Genomic DNA, 27186 nt, shown 5'->3' with positions numbered 1-27186 from the left:
TGCTGTACAGACTCGTATGTACAAGGAACTATATGGCCCTAACCCTTAAAGTTTACTACTTATATCTTAAAGTATAGCCTTTGTAGCTTGATGTGTGAGAGAGTCACACACAAGGAGAATTTTTTGAGGGAAGGGAAAGAAGTGGGTCTTTTAGTATTTTTATTGAAGTGTAAAAAATAGGATACTTACATCCTGGAGATATTGGGGAGATTAGAAAATGCTCCACTTGGAATTGTTCTCAGATGAGTCTCCATAAACCTCCTACAAAAACAAGTGTTTGTCAGCTAATGTCCTTCAATGAGAAGTGAAATGTAACAAAGCCTTGCATAACTCCAGCCCTACCTGCATCTCTGCTCTCATCTCTCTACATTCCCAGTCTTCCCATGTTTGCTTTGCATCATGGCTGCCTTTGCATTGTTCTCTGTTCTATTTGATTTGTACACACTTCCGTTCTAAAATAGTACCTTTGTCTTCTCCCACAATATTTCAGGAACCCAATAATAGACCAAAAAGACCTCACAGGGACAAAAATATGGAAAGCCCGACAACTGAAATTAAAGTCTGAAAGTTAAAATGTTACTATATTGTGTTATAATCCTATAAAATGTGAACCCAAGTCCAGCACCATAATGGTCATAATGCATCTTCTGACACTCCAGTGTATTACCAATTTCCTCTCTCATCATGTATTGGCTTTGCAATGCTATGAGACCTAAATTTGTGATTCCATCACATATCATTAAGCTTTATTTGTGCTAGTAAAGTCAGCAGCTGTGACTCAAAGATCACAGGAAGCAGAGGTGTGAAGAAAGGTGCCATTTGATTCTAGTTACCTTTCTCCAATTGAGAAAGGCAAAGCATTTAAAGGGTCTCTGAAAAAATTGAAGTGAAAAATGTAGACATCTTTCTGATTAGCACTGTTATACTGAATTGAGCAGTCCATCCCTTGCTCACTACTTGAAAACATACACCACCTCCCAATTCTCATTTATAGGGCCCTACCAAATTCACAGTCCATTTTGGTCAATTTCATGGTCAGAGGATTTTAAAAATAGTAAATGTCATGATTTCAGCTATTTAAATCTGAAATTTCACAGTGTTGTAAGTGTAGGGGTCCTGACACAAAAAGTGTGTGGGGGGGGTGTCACAAGGTTATTGTAGGGGTGTGTGTGGTACTGATACCCTTATTTCTGCAATGCTGCTGGCGGCGGCACAGCCTTCAGAACTTGGTGGCCAGAGAGCAGCGGCTGCTGGCTGGGAGCCCCATTCTGAAGGCAGAGCCACTATCAGCAGCAGCACAGAAGGAAGGATGGCATGGTATGGTATTGCCACCCTTACTTCTGCGCTGCTGCCTGCAGAGCTGGGCCCTCAGTCAGCAGTCGCCACTCTCCAGCCACCCAGCTCTGAAGACAGCGCAGAAGTAAGGGTGGAAAAACCACAATCCCCCCTAAAATAACCTTGTGACCCCCTCTGCAACTCTCTTTTGGGTCAGGACCTCCAATTTGAGAAATTCTGGTCTCCCCCATGAAATTGGTATAGTATATGGTAAAAGCACACAGAAGTCCAGATTTCATGGCGGGGAGATCAGATGTCATGGTCTGTGATGCGTTTTTCATGGCTGTGAATTTGGTTGGGCCCTACTCATTCATGTTTTAAGACTACAAAACTAAGTTATTGTGTCAAAGGCACATTAAATTTTTTTGGCAGGGTCAAATCCAGTGCCAAGAGAATGGATTGAATACATGGTAGACTGTACAGCCCCATCATTGAGTAATGACATTTACACAGAAAAGGTGTCTAATTCCTGCATTTCAGAGAAAAAATGTTTTATCAGAAAAACCTGATAATGTCTGGAATAAAAACAAATTTACAAGGATGGAGGACTCAATGGAAAAATCTTTGCCTTCTACAACTCCTCCTAGACAGCTCTCTGCTTACAGGGTTTTTGCTAGTAAGAAAGACTAACTTTTAATTGTCATTTGTGCTAAGTAAATCATGCAATAGGTAGCCTTTCTCTATATATTTTCATTAAAAATACACCTCTCTGCCTCTAATGAGAAAGCAATCTGGAGCTTTGACTGGGGTCCCAGTGGGGACCAGCTGAGGTCACTCAATTACGGTGAACTGCAAGGAATGGGGCAGACAATCCCCAAAGCTAGTGGATATTTCAATACTTAGATATACCAAGTCAGCACAAAACAGCTTCTTTATTACCTCTCTGGTTGCCCAGAAACCAACAACACAGTTCCCTTAAAGTAACCCAGCCTCAGGCCTCCATCCAGGTAACCAAGTCAAATATGATGAAGATTTCTGAACATCTTATTTCATCATATAAAAGAAAAAGTTCTACCAATCCCAAAGGATTGGACACATTACCTCCCAGGTTAATAAATATTTCAGATCTTACCTAAATACATGCTTGCAGCCAATTATTATTAACTAAACTAAAATTTATTAAAAAAGAAAAGAGAGAGAGAGTATGGTTAAAAGATCAATATATATACAGACATGAGTTCAATTCTTGAGGTTCGGATACACAGCAGAGATGGTGAGCTTTGTAGTTGCAAAGAGTTCTTTTAGAACTTAGTCCATAGGTTATAGTCCAATGTCCAATATCATATTCAGAGTGTTTCCAGCTGAACTGGGACCTCAATCGTGCAACTTAACTTCCCCTGATGAAGCTTAAGGAGATCTAAGATAAAAAGGATTGGGACCCAAGAATTTTTTATACAAGTCAGGCCTTCTTTGACAGGTTGGAGTCCCTCGAGCAACAATGGGTAATTAGGGTGACTTTGAAGTAGGTCCATCACCAGTACTTAGCTATACGAATTAACATAAGGCAATTGCCTGTTCCTCCACCATTCACAGATGATTTGCTATACATTTCAAGAGAGATGAATACAGTGATATCCCGTGTTTACAATCCATTTAAATGCTAGGATTTCTTTTGATCTCTGAATTATCAGAATACAGCATAGACAAAGACTGTTGATTACACTGTTGACCACTACCCATATATATGTAAATACACAAAAACACAAACAGTATCTCCCCAAGTGTCTTGAATTTGAGTCATTCATTCTGCAGGATGTTTAACCCTTTCTGGTCATGCATCACCGGGGCCACTAATAGTGTCTGTGACTAACAGCAGTACACTAGGGAAGGGGCTATTCTGCCACCTCTTGCAGCAATGAAACCCAAAACGAGAACCAGGGCAAAGCCTTTCTAAAGTATGAAGCAATAAAGTAACCTTAAAGGTTTCCTCTGACTCAGTACTGAAGCAAGGCCCTAAGTCCTAGTTATAATGTTTGCTCATTAACTTACTAGCCCTTAATTATCTATTCCAATTTGTACAATTAATACGCTATGCTTATTGCCATTGCTAAAATGGGATGGCAACCATTAATCCTTCATTGTACCAGTCCATATTACTCCTCTGTATGTCAAACAAGCTCATGGAGAGGATATTACTAGCAAGGATTTTGTTGCTTGTAGAAGTAAAGTTACTGAATTAACAAGTGGATTTCTGACAAGGCTGCAGCTGCATCTTAGCCTTAAACACACACTGAGGTGGGGAATATTCTTAAGATTTAAGAATGAGGAAGCTTTCTTAGAACTATCTGCCACCTACAACACCATATGGAGCAACAGCCTCCTTTTGAAACCCAGCAGTATTATCCTATGCAATACAATAACAAAACTCTCTTCTGAGACGTTCTGACCAATCACAGGTTTTGCATTTTCCACAGTAACCAGGTCAGTAGGCCATGCACTCTTAACTATAGTCTACCACAGAGATTAGTCCCAGCATGATTCTGTTTAATATCCAGACCTGCAATCTTCTGCAAACATCATGGAAATTTGTCTGTATTGATGATATTGCTCTAACCACACAGGCATAGAACAAATCCTAACTAAGGACCTTTAAAATCATGGGAGAACATTATTATATTGGCAGCTAAAACAAAACCCCTCTATGACGGTCATGTCAGCATTTCATCTAAACAATCAAAAGGATTGAGCAGAACTGCATGTGGACTTTTGTGGTAAGCAGATAAGATATGATCCCACCCCAAAATATCTTGGTCTGACATTAGACTGAAGCCTCACATACCACAACACCTGAAAAATATCCAAAACAAAACACATATGCATATAAATCTCATTCAGAAACTGGGAGGAACTATGTGGGGAGCCACTGCAAAAACTCTACAAGACCTCTTTATGGGTTCTTGTCTACTCTACGGCATAATACTGCTCATCTGTCAGGACACACAGCTCTTACATTTCACTTGTAGATTTTCAACACCATCATGTGGATCATTACAAGTACAATAAAACACCACAACCCTGGCTTCCCATACTGGTGCACACCACCCACCCCAAATTTGTGACATGAAAATCCTTCAGGAGTTCCATCATATTCAAAGACACAGGGATCTTCCAATACATGAAGACCTAAATAATACACTGAGACACCAACTGAAATCTAGAAAAACCTTTTGGCTCGCAGTGCAAGAACTCAAAAACATAGGGTCTTCCCTAAAAGATGAATGGTGAGCAAAGTGGAAGGATGGCAACATCCCAAACACACACCTCAACAAGGACCTAACCAAAGAATCCAGTGGCTTTTCACTCCCATGAAAAGTATGGCCCTCTCTGAATTGCATCCACACATCACATAGCAGAGGCACCAAGCTTCTTCATAAATGGGGACTGAGAAACAATCTTATACATGACTGTGTAAATTGACTTCAAACTAGGGAACACCTCAATCAATGTCCCAAACAATAATATTCTGGTGGTATCTCTGCATCTGATCCACATCACCTAGTTCAATCAGTAGGATGGCCAACCTAAACTTGGATGTTGCTGTTTTTAAGACATACAAAAAGAATTAGTGGGGCAGAGTAAAAATTATAAAGCTTACCCCAACTTTCAGAATCAGTCTAGCCTGAGCTTAGGTGAGACAGAGAATTGCTCAAGCTTTCACCAGATTTGGGGTCAGGAAGGCATTTTCCCAGGTCGAATTGGCAGGCACCCTGGATTTTCTTCCACCTTCCATTGCAGGGGCTTCTGACATTGGCGACACCTCAGCCTCTCCTTTTCTTTGTCTGTGGCACACAACAGTTTAAACTCCTGAGGATTGTAATGATTTAGTCTAACCAAAAGCACTGGGCTCAGAATAGGAGTATCTGAGTGAAATGTAATGCCCTAAGACATACAAAAGATCAGGAATCGGCAACCTTTGGCATGTGGCCTGGCAAGCCGGGCCGGTTTGTTTACCTGCTGCGTCCTCAGGTTTGGCTGCTTGCGACTCCCACTTGCTGCGGTTCACCGCTCCAGGCCAATGGGGGCGGCGGGAAGCGGTGGCCAGCATATCCCTCGGCTCGTGCTGCTTCCCGCTGCCCCCATTGGCCTGGAGCGGGCAACCACGGCCAGTGGGAGCTGCGATCAGCCGAACCTGCGGACGTGGCAGGTAAACAAACCGGACTAGATGATCTAATGTTCCCTTCTAGCCTTAAATTCTATGAAATCTATACAATTTCACCCAGTAAAAAATGCATTCGATTTTCCTTACTTTGATTTGGAAAATCAGGTTGCACACACTACTAAAATTCAACTGGACACATTTCAGAAATGCAGGACATTCTGAATGTTGGTTTTATTTATTCTTAGAGGATTTTTTTCATACTATTCTAGACTCTCTTACAAAACACATTTCTTTCAGGTAGCACATTATACTTTAGCTCTGTGACCATTTGCCTCAGGTTTAAAGCAGGTGGAAGCTGGAGACAGAAGGACAAATCCTGGCTCCAATACAGTCAGTGGCAAAACTCCCACTGATTTCAATGGGACTAGGAATTGGTCACCCAGGGTATATCACATGTATAGTACAAGCTTATCTGTACTTCGAGGCCTTTCCAGAAGTGAAAGTAGAGGTAAATGGATGGCAGAGGATGATTGAGAGAGTTTTGGTTTTTAAGTAGAGCTGTATGAATAAATAGCAGTAAATAAATGGAAGAATTTTTCCTCTCTGTTCAAATTATCTAGAAGCAAAATGACAATTTTCTCAAATATATTTGTTGAACAACTTCTATCACTATTTCCTAATTTGTAGATTGTGAAGGTTCATTATCTGACATTTAAGCTGGTGGTTAGTTTCAACAGAGATCACTGTTCCTTAACTGGATGAATCAAGCTTCTGGTTCACATACTTCCATCTGAAATTCACTGGACATATGTGATGCAGATTGTCTGGTATCTAACCTGAAAACAAAACAAAGCATTCTCTTTTCTCTGCTGACTGACTACTCTGACCTCTTGCTTGCCTGTCACTGCTAGCTTCACCTCCATGGCCCAAGATGCTTCCCTCTCTCCTTCTTCTCCCCTTTTCCTCCGTCACCCCTTAAAGTCTCTTGTCCTGCCCTTTCCTTCGATACTCTTACTCTTAGTAATTTATCTGTTACCGTGGTGGTATGAAAAAATGTGCATGTAAAAAGCTACAAAAAGAAACTTCCATGTTACTATCATGATTTTTGCCAATTATTACTGTTTCATTAGCAAAGAGTGAAGTTGAATGCAGCTTAAATTGAACAAACAGAACTTTATTAAACACTGTGCACTGCTCTGTCCATGTTCCTGAGTTGCTTCTAGAATAACTTCACCCATTACCTCTTCTCCTGGTATTCTCTTAGTAACAGCACTTCTAGAGAACATGAGCTTTCTGACTCCAGTTCCACTGATCATGATACACTTACTATACTAGCATTTAGCTTCCTTTCCCCCCACTCTTTGTCTGTTCTATCTTCTTATATTGTAAACGCTTTAGGGCAGAGATCTTGTTTTCTTAACTGTTTGTACAGCCCCTACCACAATAAAGCGCCCAACTCCACCTGAGGCTTTTGAGCACTAACACAATATAAATATTAATATTAATATTACATAAAATGAATTTTCCATAAACGTTACTGGTAGCAAGTTTGTTCATTAGAATATTCTCAGAAAGCAAACACAATAAAGGAGCAAATCCAGGCAAAGAAAATTAGAGTACAAATTCAAATAAATATTTCCTGAGAAGTTTCTCCAGTACTTGCCCAGTTTTATTTTTGGACATTAGTACAATTTATTTTTAATTTTTCAATAAAGTTTGTCCTTGTACCTAAAGGTCTGGGTGGTCAGATGCTAAATAAATAGAAATAAATAAATTAAACACATTATGTTTGCAGTATTGTTATAGCCATGCTGCTCCCAGGATATGAGAGACAACGGGGGTGAGGTACTATTTTTTATTGGATCCACTTCTCTTGGTGGAAGGGACAAGCTTTGTAGGAGACCACTTAAAATGTAGTGGGCAATTAAGGATTAGCAAGCAGGAGGGTCTTGATCCATTGGTGCTACACATGCCTATCACAACATGTGGCATATCTCATCCAGTGCATCAAATGCCTCAACAACAACTATAAGGTGAAACCAGACAATCACTACACTCTCAAATAAACTCAGACAGAAAAATGATAAGACAAAAACACCATATAATCCATGGGCAAACACTTTTCACAACCCCATCATTCTATATCTGTCCAATCAGTCCTCATTCTCAAAGGAAACTTGCATAGCACATCCAAAAAACGAGCCTTGGAACTTAAATTCATAACTCTTCTATACACTAAAAACCATGGACTCACAGACTCTGGTTTTATGGCTCATTACAACAATTTGTAACACATCCTACAACCTGCTAACCCTTAACTGCCCAATTCGTTTTAAGTGGTCTCCTACGGCATGTGTGAACCCCTTATGCTTAACAACCTGTCCCACCTTTTATTTTGCTCAGACACTCTGGTTACTTTCTCCAGACCTGAGGAAGGGCTCTGTGTAAGCCTGAAAACTTGTCCCTTCCACAAAGAGAAGTTGGTCCAATAAAATATATTACTTCACCTACCTTGTCTTAAACAAATTACATTGTACACACCCACCTCATCTGAGAGGAAGAGTTATCGATTCCTCTTTTTTTGAAGGGCAAACGAAAAACGAAGAGAAGACTCTACCTCTTTCTCCTCTCTACTTCACCCACATAATATGAAAAGGCATTAGAAATCTTACCTGGTGTAGCGCTCAGTTTAAAATAAAGTTGGAAGAGTTATGACAGTCTCAAGCCGTGGGAGCAGGACTTGCTTGAGGAAGGCAGAACAGAGCTATTAGCCAAATTAACCCTCCCTGCACTGGTTAGAAAGTCTAAGGGCTTCTCTACACGTACAGCCCTGAAGTGGCACAGCTGCACTGGTGCAGCTGCACTACTTTAGTGCTCGAGGGTATGTCTACACTACGAAATTAGGTCGAATTTATAGAAGCTGGTTTTATAGAAATCGGTTGTATACAGCCAATTGTGTGTGTCCCCACATAAAATGCTCTAAGTGCATGAAGTCGGCAGACCGCGTCCACAGTACCGAGGCTAGCGTCGACTTCCGGAGCGTTGCACTATGGGTAGCTATCCCACAGTTCCCGCAGTCTCCGCTGCCCATTGGAATTCTGGGTTGAGATCCCAATGCCTGAATGATGCAAAACAGTGTCATGGGGGGTTCTGGGTACATGTCGTCAGGCACCTCCCCCTCCGTCAGAGCAAGGGCAGACAATCGATTAGCGCCTTTTTACCTGGGTTACCTGTGCAGACAACATACCACGCCAAACATGGAGCCCACTCAGCTCAGCTCACCGTCACCATATGTCCTCTGGGTGCCGGCAGACGTGGTACTGCATTGCTACACAGCAGCAGCTAATTGCCTTTTGGCAGTAGAGGGTGCAGTATGACTGGTAGCCTTCATAGGCGATCTGGGTGCTGGCAGACGTGGGGCTGCATTGCACACAGCTGCAGCCCCTTGCCTTTTGGTAGAAGATGGTATATTACGATTGATATCCGTCGTCGTCGTCCTGCAGTGGCTGTCAATCATGGGCACCTGGGCAGACATGCTCAGTCCTAGCGAACAGTCTCGACGATGATGGCTATCAGTCGTAGTATGCTATTTTCTGCCAAGCGCCCAGTATTTTCTGCCAAGCACCCAGAAGATGCCAAGGGCTATCAGTCATGCTGCACCGTCGTCTGCCAGCTTAAGATGTAAAAAATAGATTTGTTCTGTATTCATTTGCTTCCCCCTCCCTCCGTGAAATCAACGGCCTGCTAAACCCAGGGTTTTGAGTTCAATCTTTTGGGGGGGGCATTCTGTGTGACAGTTGTTTGTGTTTCTCCCTGATGCACAGCCACCTTTGTTGATTTTAATTCCCTGTACCTGTACGTCATGTCGTCACTCGCCCCTCCCTCCCTCCGTCCGTCAGATACTAGTTTCGCGCCTTTTTTCAGACCAGACACCATAGCACTGGGATGATGGAGCCCGCTCAGATCACCGCGGCAATTATGAGCACTATGAACACCACGCGCATTGTCCTGGAGTATATGCATAGCCAGGACATGCCAAAGCAAAACCAGGACCAGCCGAGGAGGCGATTGCAGCACGGCGACGAGAGTGATGAGGAAATTGATATGGACATAGACCTCTCACAAAGTACAGGCCCCAGCAATGTGCAAATCATGGTGTTACTGAGGCAGGTTCATGCTGTGGAACGCCAATTCAGGGCCCGGGAAACAAGCACAGACTGGTGGGACTGCATCGTGCTGCAGGTGTGGGACGATTCCCAGTGGCTGCGAAACTTTCGCATGCGTAAGGGCACTTTCATGGAACTTTGTGACTTGCTATCCCCTGCCCTGAAGCGCCAGAATACCAGGATGAGAGCAGCCCTCACAGTTGAGAAGCGAGAGGCAATAGCCCTCTGGAAGCTTGCAACGCCAGACAGCTACCGGTCAGTCGGGAATCAATTTGGAGTGGGCAAATCTACTGTGGGGGCTGCTGTGATCCAAGTTGCCAGGGCAATGAAAGACCTGGTGATATCAAGGGTAGTGACTCTGGGAAACGTTCAGGCCATAGTGAATGGCTTTGCTGCAATGGGATTCCCAAACCGTGGTGGGGCGATAGACGGAACCCATATCCCTATCTTGGCACCGGAGCACCAAGCCACCGAGTACATAAACCGCAAGGGGTACTTTTCAATGCTGCTGCAAGCCCTGGTGGATCACAAGTGACATTTCACCAACATCAACGTGGGATGGCCGGGAAAGGTACATGATGCTCGCGTCTTCAGGCACTCTGGTCTGTTTCGAAAGCTGGAGGAAGGGACTTTCTTCCCGGACCAGAAAATAACCGTTGGGGATGTTGAAATGCCTATAGTTATCTTTGGGAACCCAGCCTACCCCTTAATGCCATGGCTCATGAAGCCGTACACAGGCAGCCTGGACAGTAGTCAGGCCCTGTTCAACTGCAGGCTGAGCAAGTGCCGAATGGTGGTGGAATGTGCATTTGGACGTTTAAAAGCGCGCTGGTGCAGCTTACTGACTCTCTCAGACCTCAGCGAAAAGAATATCCCCATTGTTATTGCTGCTTGCTGTGCGCTCCACAATATCTGTGAGAGTAAGGGGGAGACCTTTATGGCGGGGTGGGAGGGTGAGGCAAATCGCCTGGCTGCTGATTATGCGCAGCCAGACACCAGGGTGATTAGAAGATCACACCAGGAGGCGCTGCACATCAGAGAAGCTTTGAAAACCAGTTTCATGACTGGCCAGGCTACGGTGTGAAAGTTCTGTTTGTTGAAAACCCGCCCCCTTGATTGACTCATTCCCTGTAAGCAAACCACCCTCCCCCCTTAAATCACAGCTTGCTTTTAAAGGAAATAAAGTCACTATCATTTAAAAATCATGTATTCTTTATTAATTTTATGATTATAAACATAGGGAGAGAACCGACAAGGTAACCCGGATGAGGTTTGGGAGGAGGATAGGAGGGAAGTAAAAGGCCACTGAAAAAATTCAATATAATGACAGCCTTTTGGTTGGGCTGTCCACTGGGGTGGAGTGGGAGGGTGCACGGAACCTCCCCCCCCCCCGTGTTCTTACACATCTGGGTGAGGAGGCTATGGAACATGGTGAGTGGGGAGGGAGGTTATACAGCCGCTGCAGCGGCACTCTGTTATCCTGCTGCCGTTCCTGAAGCTCCACCAGATGCCGGAGCATGTCCGTTTGATCACGCAGCAGCCCCAGCGTTGCAACCTGCCACCTGTCATCTCGAGCGTCCCTCATGACCTCAAGTTCACTGGCATCTTTCCTGTACTTAGATACTGTGTCCTTCCACTCATTCAAATGAGCTCTTTCATTGCGGATGCATTCCATTATTTCCGAGACCATCTTGTCTCGTGTCCTCTTTCTCCACCGCCTTATCTGAGATAGCGTTTGGGACGGAGGAGGGAGACTTGAAAAATTTGCAGCTGCTGGAGGGATGGAAAAAAGGAGAGAAGTTTTTAAAAAGATACATTTTACAGAACAATGCTTATATTCTTTCACGGTGAATAACACTATTCACATTACATAGCACATGTGATTTCAGTACAAGGTCGCATTTTCCATCTTAATATTGAGTGCCTGTGGCTTTGGTGTTAGAGATCACAGACGCAGGTCTGGGCAACAGAATTCAGCTTGCCTGAGGCCACGGTAAGCCACTGTCTTTCGGCTTCTGCACCCTCCTTTCCCACATACCAAGCAAAGCCCGTTGACTGCTGCGGTTTTCCTGTTAACCTTCAGCAGTAGAAAACAAACTAACCCCCCCCACCTCCAATTCCCTGGGATGATCGCTTTAACCCTCCCTCCACCGCGTGGCTGGTATCAGGGAAGATCCCTGCAGAAACCAAACTAACCCCCCGCCCCCCCACCCGTCATGAATTATCTGCGATGATCGCTGTACCCCTCCCCCCACCGCGTGGCTGGTATCAGGGAAGATTCCTGCTAGCCAAAGGCAAAAAGCTCAGTGCCAATCCCCCCCCCCCGCCCCCTACCCCGCGCTTGGCTAACTGCAGGGAAGGATTTCTTTTCAGCCACAGACAAACAGCCCAGTAGGAACGGCCACCTCTGTCCCCTTAATTAAATTCCCGTATTTCAACCAGGTTACCGTGAATGATATCACTCTCCTGAGGATTACACAGCGAGATAAAGAACGGATGTTGCTTGAATGCCAGCAAACACTGGGACCATTCACTGCCAGGTTTTGTCATGAAATGATACCAGATTACTTGCTACTAGCATGGCGTGGTCAAGTGTCCTACCATGGAGGACAGAATAAGGCTGCACTGCCCAGAAACCTTCTGCAAAGGCTTTTGGAGTACCTCCAGGAGAGCTTCATGGAGATGTCCCTGGAGGATTTCCGCTCCATCCCCAGACACGTTAACAGACTTTTCCAGTAGCTGTACTAGCCGCGAATGCATCCCAAGTCCTCAGGGCAAATTAATCATTAAAAAACACTTGCTTTTAAACCATGTTTTATATTTTAAAAGGTAAACTCACCTGAGGTCCCTTCCGTGGGGTCATGGTCTTGGGTACTGGCTTGGGAGGGTACTTCAGTCAGGCTGAGAAAAAGATCCTGGCTGTTGTGGAGAACGGAGTGCTGTGTGCTCTCCGCAAGCTCGTCCTCCTCCTCCTCCTCCTCTTCCCCGTCCGCAGAATCCTCAGGTGTGGCTGATGAGATTACCCCCACCTCGAAATCCACGGTCAGAGGTGGGGTAGTGGTGGCGGCCCCCCTAGAATTGCATGCAGCTCAGCGTAGAAGCAGCATGTCTGTGGCTCTGACCCGGAGCGACCGTTTGCCTCCTTTGTTTTCTGATAGGCTTGTCTGAGCTCCTTGACTTTGACGCGGCACTGCTCTGAGTCCCTATTGTGGCCTCTCTCCATCATGCCCTTGGAGATTTTTTCAAAAGTTTTGGCATTTTGTCTTTTCGAACGAAGTTCTGCTAGCACTGAATCCTCTCCCCATATAGCGATCAGATCCAGTACCTCCCGTACGGTCCATGCTGGTGCTCTTTTTCGATTATCGGCCTGCATGGTTATCTGTGCTGATGAGCTGTCTGTGGTCACCCATGCTCTCCTGTGCTGGGCAAACAGGAAATGAAATTCAAATGTTCGCGGGGCTTTTCCTGTCTACCTGGCCGGTGCATCCGAGTTCAGATTGCTGTCCAGAGCGGTCACAATGATGCACTGTGGGATAGCTCCCGGAGGCCAATACCATCGAATTGCGGCCACACTAACCCAAATTCGAAATGACAATATCGATTTTGGTGCTACTCCGCTCATCGGGGAGGAGTACAGAAATCGATTTTAAGAGCCCTTTATTTCGAAATAAATGGCTTCGTTGTGTGGACGGGTGCAGGGTTAATTCAATTTAACGCTGTTAAATTTGAATTAAACTCATAGTGTAGACCAGGCCTAATGGTTGCAGCTGTGGGTGCCTGACTCCATGATTGGCAATTCTGACAGCCGCATGGGAGTGCGATCAAGCTGTTTACTTGTAAACAGGAAAGACTCTCCTCTTCCCTCTGTCTATGCTCAGCATGGGGGTTGAAGACCCTATTACATCACATGTACCAAAGAAGTGAAACCTGAGTAATTGATAAATGAAGGTTACTCACCTGTAACTGGAGTTCTAGATCTGTATATTCAAACTCACGGACTGTGCCAGCTGGATGCAGCTAAGATGGTAGAACTCTAACAGTGCCTGTTGGAAATCTCAGCCACTCTCCTTTCCCTTCCCTCAATGTTCACAAATGTTCTGAGGGTGAAGCTAAAAATAGAGGGGGTAGGGCACTCTGGCCACTTCAATTCCTTCCTCTGCTTCTTGAGGTCCCACCCACTAGGACTACAGCTGGCTGGAAATATTCCAGCAAAACTCTGTGGCAGGGATCCTGCAGTGCCCTGAATCCTCACCTGGAGCTGGGTCTCTGGGGAGGTCTGACCTTCTGATGTCAAATCTGTTTCCTGAATCCACTCTACAAACAGTACTTATCCAGAGATCTATAGACTAGTCAGCCTAACTTTGATACCTGGAAAGATACTGGAGCAAATTATTAAACAATTTATAAGCACCTAGAGGATAACAGGGTTATAAATAATAGCCAACATGGATTTGTCAAAAACAAATTATGCCAAGCCAACCTAATCTTTTTCTTTTATGGGGTTACTAGTCTAATAAATAGAGGTGAGCTGTAGACATGATATATCTTGATTTTAGTAAGGGTTTTGACACCATTCCACGTGACATTCTCTTAAGCAAACTAGGGAAATGTGGTCTACATGAAGTTACAGTAAAGTGGGGGTGCATAAATGGTTGAAAGACCACACTTAGAATCATTCTCAGTGGTTTGCTGTTAAACTAGGAGGACATATTGAGTTAGATCCCACAGGGGTCAGTCTTTGGTTCAGTATTAGTCAACCTTTTAATTAATTATTTGGATAATGAAATGGAGAGTATGATTATAAAATTTGCAGATGATTCTAAGATGGGAGGTGTGGCAAGCAATTTGGAGGACAGGATTAGAATTCAAAACAACCTTGACAAATTGGAGAACTGGTCTGAAATCAACAAGATTAAATTCTATAAGGACAAGTGTTAGTTAAGTTTAGGCTTTAGAATGTGTGTTCTGAAGTTTTATATTTAACTGTTTGATTTTTATTTGAATCTCTACTCTCAAATAAATTTCCTTTTGTTTTATAATTGAATTAATGTGTTGTGAGTGATACAGGAGGAGAGAGCTAAGGTAAAATTTTTAAATTGTGTTACACTGTTCCCTTAGGAAGAGACAGGGCCGGCTCCAGCATTTTTGCTGCCCCAAGTGGCAAAAAAAAAAATTCTTTGGTGAAAATTTGGCGGCAGGTCCTTCCCTCGGAGAGGGACTGACGGACCCGCTGCCGAATTACCGCCGAAGAGCCGGACATGCCGCCCCTTTCTGTTGGCCACCCCAAGCTCCTGCCTGCTGCGCTGGTGCCTGGAGCCGGCCCTGGGAAGAGAAGATCTGGAATTTCTGTGGGTATCCAGTGATCAGCGGCTGGATATCACAGGAAAATACTTTGAAGGGACTCAAGGGCTGGGGTGCATCTGCTGTCAACCTGCAATATAAAGATTCAGCCGGTGCTTAGAGGAGGGTGCTTGAGTGGCTGACAGGTTAGTTGTGTTAGGGAGATAACAGCCAGCTAATACAGGCCTCTCCTCTAATTGTCCTAGAGGAGAGGCCCCCAAACTATGGTGCATCTTCCCCCCCCAGGGGGGGCATGGCGAACATTCGGGAGGTGAGGCTGGGGTCCGGGCCAGCCCCCACAGGGGGCAGGGAGGGAGTGCCACCCAGTTCTGCTCCTGGCCCCAGCTGCTGGCCCCGGGCCCAGAACCCCACTCCCAGTCCCATGCCTGGGGCCCTGGCTGCCAGCCCCATGCCCTGGGCTCTGCACCCGGTACCCAGACTGCTGGCCTCGCCCCCACCCCCAGCTGTGGACCCAGCCTCGGCCTCTTACCCCTGTCAACATCCCCCGCTCCTGGAGCAACAGCCCTGCTCCCGGCTCGGGGGTGGGGTGGGGGCAGGAGGCATGGACGGGGTAAGGAGGGGCGTGAGGTAAAAAGTTTGGGGACCACTGTGCTAGAGGCACATGGTAACAAGGTGATTCACGGTCCTGAGAAGCATCACACCTGTTCCTTAGCTGGCTCAGGAGCACATGGATATGATAAACAGTTGCCTCATAGATTGACTCTGCATATGGAGGCCATCATCATCAAGGAGTCTGTGCTCTTGGGTTTTGTAACCAAAGATTTCAGATCCTTCTTCTGCACTGATTGTTTCTTTGAGCCTGGATCCACATTAGACATGTGCTGCAGAGACTTTTGTTGCCTCTTTTCCCTGGATGAATCAGGGGCAGAAGACCGTCTATGTGATCCTTCTGGTCCCTTACAAGGGTCAGACCTGGATGGTTTAGATGTCAACACCTGCTGCTGCAACACAGTTTGTAGCTTGTTCTGCCTATCTTTGTGAGCCCTTGATGTGAAGTTTGAGAGTGTGGCACATCCAACAGTGTGTGTCCTTCTCCAAGATATGCCAAGCATCTCATGCGTACATTGGACACTGGAAAAACTGAAATGCAGGATGCAGTGCTTGAATCTTAGCTTCATGATCTTTGAATCTGTCATTCCAGAACCAGAGACCAATATCTAAAAACCTAAATTATTTACACTAAGACTAAAACTTATCTGAGAGACTAATTCTACCAAAAACCTATTTTAGAATTGTCTAAAAGTTATCTAAAACAAAACACTGAATGGAGGACTCCTGTCGAGGCACAGAGTAGTTCCTGAACAATCAGCTGGACACGATAGAATGGAACTGAGGCAGACAGAGCACCACATCCCCTCGTATAACCTTGCACTCAGAACATTTGTAAATGTTGAGGAGAGAGATGGGAGGGGCATGCGAACCCTCCTACAAGCAGTACTAGTTAAAGTTCCACCATCTAAGCTACATCTGGATGACTCATTCATAAATGGGAATATGAAGATGTAACTCAAAGATGAGTGAACATTTTAGACAACTTGCTTGGTTTTCAACACCTGTCAAACAGCTGGAAGGAAAGAACAATTTTTTAGAGATTAAACACTGCACCTATTCAGTAAAGGACTCCCTCTCCAGTGCTTCTCGGGTCCTCCAAGGAAATCTTAAAAAGACTCCAATACTCCTAAGGTGAAACACAAGGAAGAAAAAATAAATTCTTTGGTAGGAAGAGAAGCTTTTTAGGCCTTTTTTTTTTAAATCAGAAAAGAAAGGGAAAACCAGCCAGAATTCTGTCCTTTGCAAACCAACTGTAACATTTGATATTTCAAGATATGAGCCACATATATCTGACCAATTGGTACAAGTAGGGGCTGAATGAGCAGCAAAGTGTTCCAACTTAAACTTCTGAAATTTCCTGACTTTAGGAATCTTGATATCTCCACCTCAATACTGCATAAATGTTACTTCCTTGTGAAATCTATGCAGAGGGGAGGTGAGTCAATTTACTTACTGCATCTGTGCTCCAGAATTCCTCTCTCTCATGTTTGCACAGACCATGAATTCCCATCATTGCAAGAGACTAGGGCTGAATTTTCTATAGGAACCTTTTGAAATACTAAAAGTGCAAGTTATAATAGGATTAATTTCTTTCTCTTCTTAGCAATCCAGCGCCAATCTTTATGATAAGACAGTTACGCACACACAATTAATAATTTCAAATTCTTTTTTATAACTAACCCTCCAAAGATAGCAGTTACAATGCCCCCTAGCTAGACTAATATCACTAATTAGAGATTTGTTATTTTTCCTTTAAAATTAAGAATATAACACAGGGGTCTAAACCCCAAATATATACATATATATTTACAATACTCCTTATAAAATCAATACAGGGACTGGGACTGCTGACAACTGGAGAGCTTCTGCTTTCACATAGGCTCACTCTGGATATTATATTGACAATTAAATAAAACATTTAGTTGTAGTACATAACCAGTTGTTTCAGCTGCCAAACTATTGAGCACATATACAACTTCAAATAAGAAAAAAAAAACTTTACAATTACTGTAGCTGTTAGGCTCACACTGTCTCTGGTTTAATAATGTAGTACACTTCCTGAAGACATTTGGTCTCCAGTCTGCAATTGCTCCTTTATGGTGTTTTCCCAGGCTCAATCCCACTGATTTCTGTAAAATTACAGGAAACTGTATTGAGATCCAATCTACACATCAGTCTGGGTTACCCCTGGCAGCAATATTTCCTCCCTGCAAGGCTGGACTGGATCTGACCAGTGCTCTACCAGTCAGGTTGCAGGGCCATGCCTTGTATCTCAACAATATATATATATATATATATTCACACAAACATACTTGCCCTACTTATTTAACTCTGAGCTTTCGTCTTAGAATAACATTGGTAAGGCAGCAGCCCTCTAGGCAAGAAGCAACCTTCCCTAGCCTCTTAACTATAACCCACTGCTATATAAAAAAAATACTTATTTTCCTTCTTGGGTCTAAGGACTGTAATGATACCTTAACAGACCAATAATGTCCAACTAACATGTAAAATTACAGGAAACTGTATTGAGATCTATCCCACAGATTAGTCTGTGTTACCCCTGGCAGCTCTCTCTTCCCCTGCAGGACTGGGCTGGATCTGAGCAGTGCTCAAATTGCCTGCCAGTTTTATATCCCTGACAGAACTCAATACTGATTGGTCAGGAGCTTCCAGCTTCTAAGGCACGGTGTGAGGTACATGCGTGTATATGCAAGAATGTAAGCCCTTAATAAAGCCTTCCATACCAGCTTCAAACATCAACTGAGCATGGTTACCAACTTCCTGCGCCCCCTCTAATGTGCTGAAATAGCATCTACTTCTTTTTGTCACTCAAGACTCTATACTACCACATTGTCTGAGAGGAAGTAGAAACAGGAGCTGTAATTAAATCAATAAGTGCTTTTGGTTGAACACCATGAAAGAAGAAAAAGAAATGGGGGTTATACTTGCATGAGATTATTTTAAATACTGATCATATCATTCTAACAAAGAGTTTGTGGATGCTAATTCAGAGTATGTCTACACTTCTGGTTTTCCATGTATCAAGCTGTGGGTTTTTGCCCCTACCCTGTATCATCTGAAGTCAAAGCACCTAGATATATCCAGGGGCATGTAGAAATTGAGTTAGGGTACGTTCGGCGGCAAGCAATCGATCTTCTGGGATCGATTTATCGCGTCTGTCTAGACGCGATAAATCGATCCCGGAAGTGCTCACAGTCGACGCCGGTAATCCTGCTCTGCGAGAGGAGTAGGCGGAGTTGACGGGGGAGCCTGCCTGCCGCGTGTGGATCCGCGGTAAGTACCTTTAAGTTCGAACTAAGATACTTCAACTTCAGCTACGTGAATAACGTAGCTGAAGTTGCGTATCTTAGTTCGAACTGGGGGCTTAGTGTGGACCAGCCCTTAGTGTACTCATCTGGGTCTGTGAGTAAAATTGCAAAATGGCATATGACCCGCCTCTCTACCCATCCACTTCATGGTGTTGACGTGGCAATGATGTGGCAAACTGCCCTCAAGTCTATTTAGTCCTACACTGTCATTCCCACAATTCTCTGTCCTGTATCTTCCTACCTCTTAGCATCTTCACTTCCTTCCCATGGTTACCTGCTTTTTATATACCCTTGCTCATCATTTAACCATTTTTTCCCCACATAAACTGCTCCACTTCCACAACAGCTCAACTGTTCCCCACTATTTGAAAATGTCCACACCCTACCCTGCTGCAAGATGGCCTGAGAACCACAGCACGGTACTTGTTGTTCCTCTGGTGTGAGTTCATCCAGAACTGCAACTTCAGCGAAAGCTCTAGAAACTTTCACCTCTATTGAAGTATCTCACAGGGCATCCATTAGACAGTGCAGGGAGCGGATAAAACATCTGAAGTGCCTACACCACAAAGCTAAGGAAGCAGATCTGGTATCGCACCCAGCCATTGCCCCTGCTATGAGGCACTTGATAGGGTGCTTGTGACCATCGCCAACACAAAGACTACCGTATCTCACAATCTTCCTGCAAGCAGAGAGGCTTATTATTAGGCTGAAGGAAGGGAATATAGGTGTGGCAGTGGATTGGAGTCACGGCAGACTTGCAGACCATGGAGCTTGAAGCTCTGAATCAGCTCACCCAGCAGGATAGGGTAGCAGATATTTTGGGCCCATTTTCCAAGGACCTGTTTGGGGATGGATCCAGGGACCTGCCTGGAGAGAGAGCAGAGCAGGGTTAGAGAACCAATCTGTAGTCCAGTAAGAGTCAACCATCATGTTTGTTGTTATTACCATGTGGTTAATATTTTGTTTGTTAGGATGGGATGTCCACATTATGACCAATAAAATGATTGTTATGGAGGAGGATGTTACATGTCGGGAGGAAGTATGTTTATCCTGGGGGGAGGGCAGTACCCAAGGGATTCCCATAGGGCACCTCTCCTATGCCCCGCTGCCGCATCATATCCAAGACAGATGCCAAGTGGAGAAAATAAAGTTAGACACTGCTAAAATGTAGGCTCAACACTGTCTGTTTCAAACCTTGTTTTCAATTACAGTTTTCAAAATTGGTAAAGGGTAACTGGCATAGCAAGCCCGAGTGTATATTTTTACAAGTATAGCTTTTTGTAAAATTGGGAATGCTTATGTAATGCTACTTGTGTAGTCCCTGGTTACTAATTTATTGTCCCATATATTGATGGTTATAAATCCAGTTCTGGTAAAGTTCTTTGCAATAGTCATGCTTGTTGTGCTTTCATTATGCTAATGCTATAGGTGTATACTTTGTCTAGTAAATTATTGTCCCATATAGCAGTGATGGTATGTCCATTGAAAGTCAATGTTTATCCCAATTTCACTTTTATACTTTGAAAGGCAATTTTTTTTATTAATGTTCACACAGCAGGCATTCTTGTGCTCTCTGTCTCTTCCTGGTCTTTCTGGGGCCTGATTGTGGGGGGTAGGGGAAAATGGGATGATTCTGCTGCTGGCAAAAGTATGCCTCTTAATCCAAAACTTGGTTAATTTTACTCTTGATTTTCTTCAGCTCCTGGAAGGTGACATTTGAAAACTTTTCATGGAGCAGGAATTCAACAATTTTTCAGATTTCTCGGTAGAGAAAAATTTCTTACACCCTCTTCTCCCTAGTAGCTCACAACTCACCACTTATTGATATACTGTTCAGTGACCAGTTCCCTATGTATCTCCTTTGAATATGTAACCAGAATCTGAATGAGCTCTCCCCTGACATCTAGTAATGAGCTGGGGAGAAGACTTCGGTAACCGACCTTGTTTGCATAAACACACCCACTCTGTCTAGGTGCTCAGCATGGTGGAGCTGCTTTTCCCAAATGATCACTTTTGGCTGGTGTTGGATTGCAAGTCCCTTTGTTATTGGGTCCAGGGGTAATAAAATGTCATCCTTGTGTGAATAAAGGGCAGCAGAACTGTGCTTGGCATGGCCTGATTGAGGGGTTCACACTCAACTGAAGTGCACTCACTATAGTAGTGAGGGGTAGTAGTGCCAAAGCCCAGTGGAGATGAGAGAGGGTGAGGACAGGTGTCCGTGCCTGGTAGTGTGGGCTCTGCCTAAAGGCCCGAGTCATAATTTGATCCTCTCCCTCTCCACTATTTAAGGACAGAGCTGATTAAGACTCAATTAAGAGCCTTTTGTTGTGGGGATCAGCAGAGCTGAAATCACGGATAACCAGGTCTAAGTGCTAAGCCTTAGTTCTGCTAATGGGACAATGTCTCTGATGAAAGAAACTGCCCAGCCTGCACTAGCAGTAAGTCTTCCCCACTAACAGCTGAAATCACTGAGAGCTGTGTTAAGTGGCAGGACTTCAAGACATCCTAGAGGCTGCAGTAGAGAGGGCAGTGATGGAGTGCATGACGATAAAGGAGCCAGCAGCCGAGTGAACGATGGCGGAGCAGCAGCTGAGGCATTGCTTCAAGGCCGGCTTTAGGCCGATTCCCCCGATTCCCCAGAATTGGGCCCTGCGCCTTAGGGGCCTTTTAATTTTTTTTTTATTCACCCAGCAGCAGTCCGGGTCTTCAGCGGCACTTTGGCGGCGGGGGGTCCTTCACTCGCTCCGGGTCTTCGACGGCATTTCGGTGGCGGGGGGTCCTTCAGTGCCACGGAAGACCCGGAGCGAGTGAAGGACCCCCTGCCGCCGAAGTGCCGCCGAAGACCCGGACCGTCACCGGGTATTCGAATCGGACCCACAGTTCCTAAAGCCGGCCCTGTATTGCTTGATGCCGTCCCCTCCTTCCCCCACCCCGGCGTGGGAGGTGAACTCATATGAACACACCTCTGAACTCTGGGTCATCACTGACAACAAGGACAACTGTGAGTGCGATGAGGTAGAAGGAGAGGGGACTGGCATGTTAAAGGGATATTTGTTTGTCAGACTTTCACACCACAAGGAGAGAGATTGAGGAAAAGGACACTGCCCAACGTACGCTGGCATGGATGTTTTGCTCATGGTAATGTTTTCAAATCATGCCTGTAGTGTTTTCCCAAATTAATGGTGGGGTTTTTTTTTTCCATACACAGACTCAGTGCTTCTGAGAGGGGAATTATTGCTTCTTCGAGGCATCCAGGGGTGGTGTGTAGTTTTCCCAGATTGCTGGGTGGAGGCTCAAGCCAGTTCTGTGTTATCAAAAGGATCCCCTACATATTGAACCTAGCCCTTGTTGCTACACCTGGCACAAGGGTTACAACATACATAGATAGGCTCCTCCCATTTGCCTGGAAAATTACTGCTTTTATCCATTCTGGTACTTTGTCTTCAAGGGCATTATTAATAAAAGTCCCTGAGACATGATTTCATCCCATCCTCCTTCATCTTCCTATTTTTTTATATAAAACTATTTTACTTACCAGAGAGTGAGGGTACATCTATACTTACCCGCTGGTTCGGCGGCAAGCAATTGATCTTCTGGGATCGATTTATCGCATCTTGTCTAGACGCGATAAATCGATCCCGGAAGTGCTCGCTGTCGACGCCGGTAATCCTACTCCGCGAGAGGAGTAGGCGGAGTCGACGGGGGAGCCTGCCTGCCGCGTGTGGACCCGCGGTAAGTACCTTTAAGTTTGAACTAAGATACTTCGACTTCAACTATGTTATTCACGTAGCTGAAGTTGCGTATCTTAGTTCGAACTGGGGGCTTAGTGTGGACCAGCCCTGAGAGAATCTCTTTCTCTCAATGCCAGAAGTGAGAATGTATGCCCATGAGAAATAATGAAGGATTAATATATATTTTAATTTGTAATGACTTTGCTAGTGCTTTTTATGTAGTCTGTTGTAAAATTAGGCAAATATCTAGATGAGTTCATGTACCCCCTGGGAGACCTTGTGACAGATTTCTGTTACCAATCTATCCCTGGTGTCAGGTGATCAGGCTGACACCGCAGGATCATTGGGGGAAGATGTCGAAACACACCAAGTGTAAATTGTAAAGCTTTATTAATAAAATAATAAAATACAGCAGAGTGTGCTGGTTTCCACATCACTTAGGGGAAGAAAGAAAACATTAGAGCTCGAAGCCCTAACCCACTTTCATACTCACACCACGCACAACCCAAACTGGCAAAGTCTAGGTATAACGTTAGAAAAAGAGGGGTGGAAGGGTGGATGGGGAGTGCTGTCCTGGGCCCAGGTCATCCAAAAATTTGCTGTGTTCTTCAAATTGCTCCAGCTCTCAGGAGGGTTTTAAATTCTGGGCTTGTTTGGGGGTGGTTTTGTCCAGGGCCCTCTGTTCCTGGTGCCTTTTGTACTAGTCCAAACAGGCTTGCTATGGTCTTTTTTCCTTTCCCAAAACATTTCAGCTTCAGGGACGCTTGGCTGATTCCCACTTTTGTTGTCTTGTTTGTATTTTCGGCCTCTGCAGCCCTGGGCTTTGTTTTCCTCTTTCCTGGTTTTGCTGTCCTGCAGGTACAGGTTTGTGTAGTTGGTATTTTACGGCTGCTTGGGCAGCTTTCAGGCTCCCGTCTTTTTCGGCTATTAGCCAAGTCTTGTCTGTGAGCAGTGTCCTTGGGCGGTGGCTAGCGTCTTATCTTTGAACTGAGCTTATTAGCTGCAGCGTTGTTATACGAAAATCAAGAGTAAAATTAACCAAGTTTTTTTTTTTCCGGCCTTTTGTAACCTGCAACAAAACCTTTCACTTTCCACTTACACACCTTTGTCCCTCCCCAAAATGCTTTGTAATGCTTGCAACAGCGTTAGCAATATACAGTGCTGAACTACCTTTCCGGGGGGGACTCCCTAAAGGGAGGGGGCCATGAGGGTGTGACAACCTCTGTGTACCCCTGGTTGAGAACCACTGGTCTGGGGTAGCTAGCTGCAGAGGCAATTGCAACCCACTCTGTACTAGTATGACCTCCTTCAGTCAAGCATTCTAGTGCTGGAGGGTCAGAGCAAGTTCCTCTCACAGCTCCAGGAATGTCTGCTTCCTCATGCAGAATTTCCGGACCCACTGCTTGTTATCAAGATCGTCAGGATGATGTGGTCCCATCACACTGTGCTTTTTCTCCTGCACCAGAAATACAGGTCTAGACATGGAAAATGAACAGTAATAGTTGCATTCATTAGTTATGTCTGGTCTGCCGTGAGTGAGCCCTCCTCCAAGTCTCATCACCTTTTTTTTAATTTTTCCTGAAATGCCATCCAGCATCTCATCAAACTTCTGCTCTGCTGCACAAGCCATTCACCTGCACACAGGAGCAGCTGACAACAGATCCATGACTCACCCCTGGATTGGAATGGACAGAAATGAGCAGCATGCATAGCTTCTCTCTGGACAGCTTTGAAGAGGAAAGCGCTGCTTCTCTCCGGCCGCTGGCTGTGCAGCTGCCCCTGCTCCTCCTGAGTCCTCCAGCCCGTGCTTACAGGACTGCATTCCGAAAGGGGCTTTAGAGCTGCAGGCCAGGGCCCTGGGGCCCCATTAGCCTAGGGCCCCGCAGCCCCTAAAGCCCCTGCATTCCGAGTGGCCCTGCCTGCCGGGGGGGAGGGGGAGGTGGAAGGCAGCTTCCCGGCTCACTCGCTCCCTCCCAGAAAGTTCTAAATGGAGGAAGCGCTGGGAGGGAGGGAGGGAGAAAGAGAGGGGAAGAAGGCGGAGGAGAGGAACGTGTGCAATGCTCCCTTGTAAAGTCAGCCAAACGACATAATAGGGAAGCATTGCACAACTTTAAATGAGTATGTTCCCTAATGGAGTAGCGGCGTAACTTTGAAACATTAAGGGGGAGGATGGTAAGTGAGGAGTTACTGTACTACCACAGCTCTATGTGGCAAGGATGTTCAGGGTCATGGGATAAACACCCATAAATTCAGATCCACAGTCAATGTGGATGCGAGTACACAGGGTTTAGCTTGTGTACGGCTCTGCAGCATGTACTCTGGCAACGGGCAGGGCTTAACTAACACATAGACACATGCATGTGAGCCTGGACATAGGTACATGTCCAATGCAGACATAGCCTCAGAGTGAAGTTTGTTTGAATCAGCATTCCACTTGACAGTGGTTGAAAAAACTCCTATCACTTGTATCAATGTGCCTAAACCTTTTTCTTCCCGTATACTATTATACTGCAGGTATTTGGGGAATGTTATATCTTCTCTTAAATTTTTTCTAGTCCAGTAGTTGTTATCCATTGCTCTGTATACTATGTGTTTTATGCTTTGTAACTGGTACTCTAGTGTCCTCAGCAATGCCTTGAATAAGTGCCTAAGTGTTGGGTGCTGCTGTTGCCTGCCTCCCCATTCACTTAGGAGTTCTCTATCCCTGCCGGGACATTTTGCTGCTCCAAATTCTATGATCACTTAAGTTTTAGAGTGGACATGAGTAGCACAGTCTACCAAGAGCCATTGGATAGTAAAACTAAGGTAAGTCTCAAACTCATACAGCCTAAAAATTTGATCACCATTGTTATTGGCTATTCACGTTAATTGCCCTCAATCTATCCCATTGTACAGTAGTTCAAATTTTTAGTCCATCATTTCAGTTAGAACACGTTTGAACTCTTTTTGAGGTCTTAAATGGGGTATTATGAATTTATATCTGTCTCAAAATAATCCAAGTAAACCTATGCCGACAAGAGATGGGAAGAGCAAAACATTCTTCCTTCTTCTTGGTTTATTTAATTAACTTTCACATTCCTAAATTCTTTCATCAAGCAGGAGCTCACAACTTATTTCCGTTTTTGTAACTAGACTTAAAAAAGTTGTTTACTGTACAATTGTCTCATATTTCTTCTGCCAACACATTTTTTTTCTCAGTATATCAGTCACCATGGCTTGTCCAAGTCAGATTCTGACAAATTAGTTACACAAAATACACACAATAGCAGCCAAGATTAGGAAAATGAGTGCTTTGTTCTTGTGCATGTCACAATACTGATACCTCTTCACTTGTTGCTCAGAAAATAAATCTATCCATTTAGTAGCCCTCCTTTTAATCCCTTTCCACGCTAATATGACATTTTCCTATTTTATGATTTGGCACAAAAGGAACCTTTTAAATCAGAGGACCTCAAATCTTTTATAAAAGAATCTTCACAACAACAACTCTTTGAGGTAAGACTTTTATCCCCATTTTGCAGTCAGGAAAACTGAAGCTAAGACAATATCAGTGACTTACCAAGGTCACAGAGCGAGTCACTGTTAGAGCCAGGATTAGAGCTCATGAACTCCTGACTTCCACTTGCATGTTCAAAGCAGACCTCTGTTCATGCCTAACTAATAATTTTCTGTGCAAACGGTAAGTAGAATTAGAGAAAAAATGGTTACTCACCTTTGTAACTGTTGTTCTTCGAGATGTGTTGCTCATGTCCATTCCAATAGGTGTGCGCGCGCCGTGTGCACGATCGTCGGAGAAATTTTCTACCCTAGCAACACCCGGTGGGTTGGCTGTGGAGCCCCCTGGAGTGGCGCCTTCATGGCGCCGGATATATACCCCAGCTGACCCAGCGCCCCCTCAGTTCCTTCTTGCCGGCTACTCCGACAGTGGGGAAGGAGGGCGGGTTTGGAATGGATATGAGCAACACATCTCGAAGAACAACAGTTACAAAGGTGAGTTACAAAGGTGAGTAACTGTTTTTTCTTCTTCGAGTGCTTGCTCATATCGATTCCAATAGGTGACTACCAAGCCTTACTTAGGCGGTGGGGTCGGAGTGAGACATCGCTGTGTGCAAAACCGCTGATCCGAATGCAGCATCGTCTCTGGACTGCTGTACCAGCGCATAGTGAGCGGCGAAGGTGTGGACCGATGACCAAACCGCCGCTTTACAAATGTCCTGGATCGGGACATGAGCCAGGAAGGCAGTCGAGGAGGCTTGGGCCATTGTGGAGTGGGCGGTGAGGAGCGGCATCAGGACACCAGCCAGGTCGTAGCAAGCACGAATGCAGGACGTGATCGAAGAGGAGAGACGCTGTGAGGAGACCGGTAAGCCTTTCATCCGGTCGGCCACTGCAATGAAGAGTTGTGTCGTCTTCCTAAATGGCTTTATACGCTCAATATAGAAAGCCAGGGCCCTGCGTACGTCCAAGGAATGCATACGCTGGTCTCGATGGGTAGCGTGAGGCTTAGGATGGAAGACCGGGAGAAATATATCCTGGTTCACATGAAAAGGTGAAACTACCTTGGGGAGAAAGGCAGGGTGGGGGCGGAGCTGCACCTTGTCTTTGTGGAAAAC

General features: G+C 44.9%; 1 protein-coding gene across 7 annotated transcripts in view; it reads right to left on the bottom strand.

Annotated features, from left to right (window-relative positions):
- Positions 1-27186, bottom strand: part of TSHR (thyroid stimulating hormone receptor) — a 238602-nt gene that overhangs the window by 128119 nt on the left and 83297 nt on the right. For 5 of the 7 annotated variants that reach the window (XM_054024860.1, XM_054024861.1, XM_054024855.1 and 2 more), the window contains exon 3: positions 190-261. The exons of 1 other annotated variant lie outside the window; for it this stretch is intronic. In XM_054024860.1, coding sequence (XP_053880835.1) covers positions 190-261 — 72 coding nt within the window. Of the gene's footprint in view, positions 1-189; positions 262-4930; positions 5115-27186 lie in introns of all 7 variants that reach the window. One more of the 7 variants, XM_054024859.1, reaches the window with a different exon arrangement.

This window comes from Malaclemys terrapin, chromosome 4 (assembly GCF_027887155.1).
Source record: "Malaclemys terrapin pileata isolate rMalTer1 chromosome 4, rMalTer1.hap1, whole genome shotgun sequence".
In the NCBI taxonomy this organism is placed as follows: domain Eukaryota; kingdom Metazoa; phylum Chordata; order Testudines; family Emydidae; genus Malaclemys; species Malaclemys terrapin.
The sequence above is the reverse complement of the archived record's forward strand: the minus strand, read 5'-3'. Positions and strand labels throughout refer to the sequence as shown.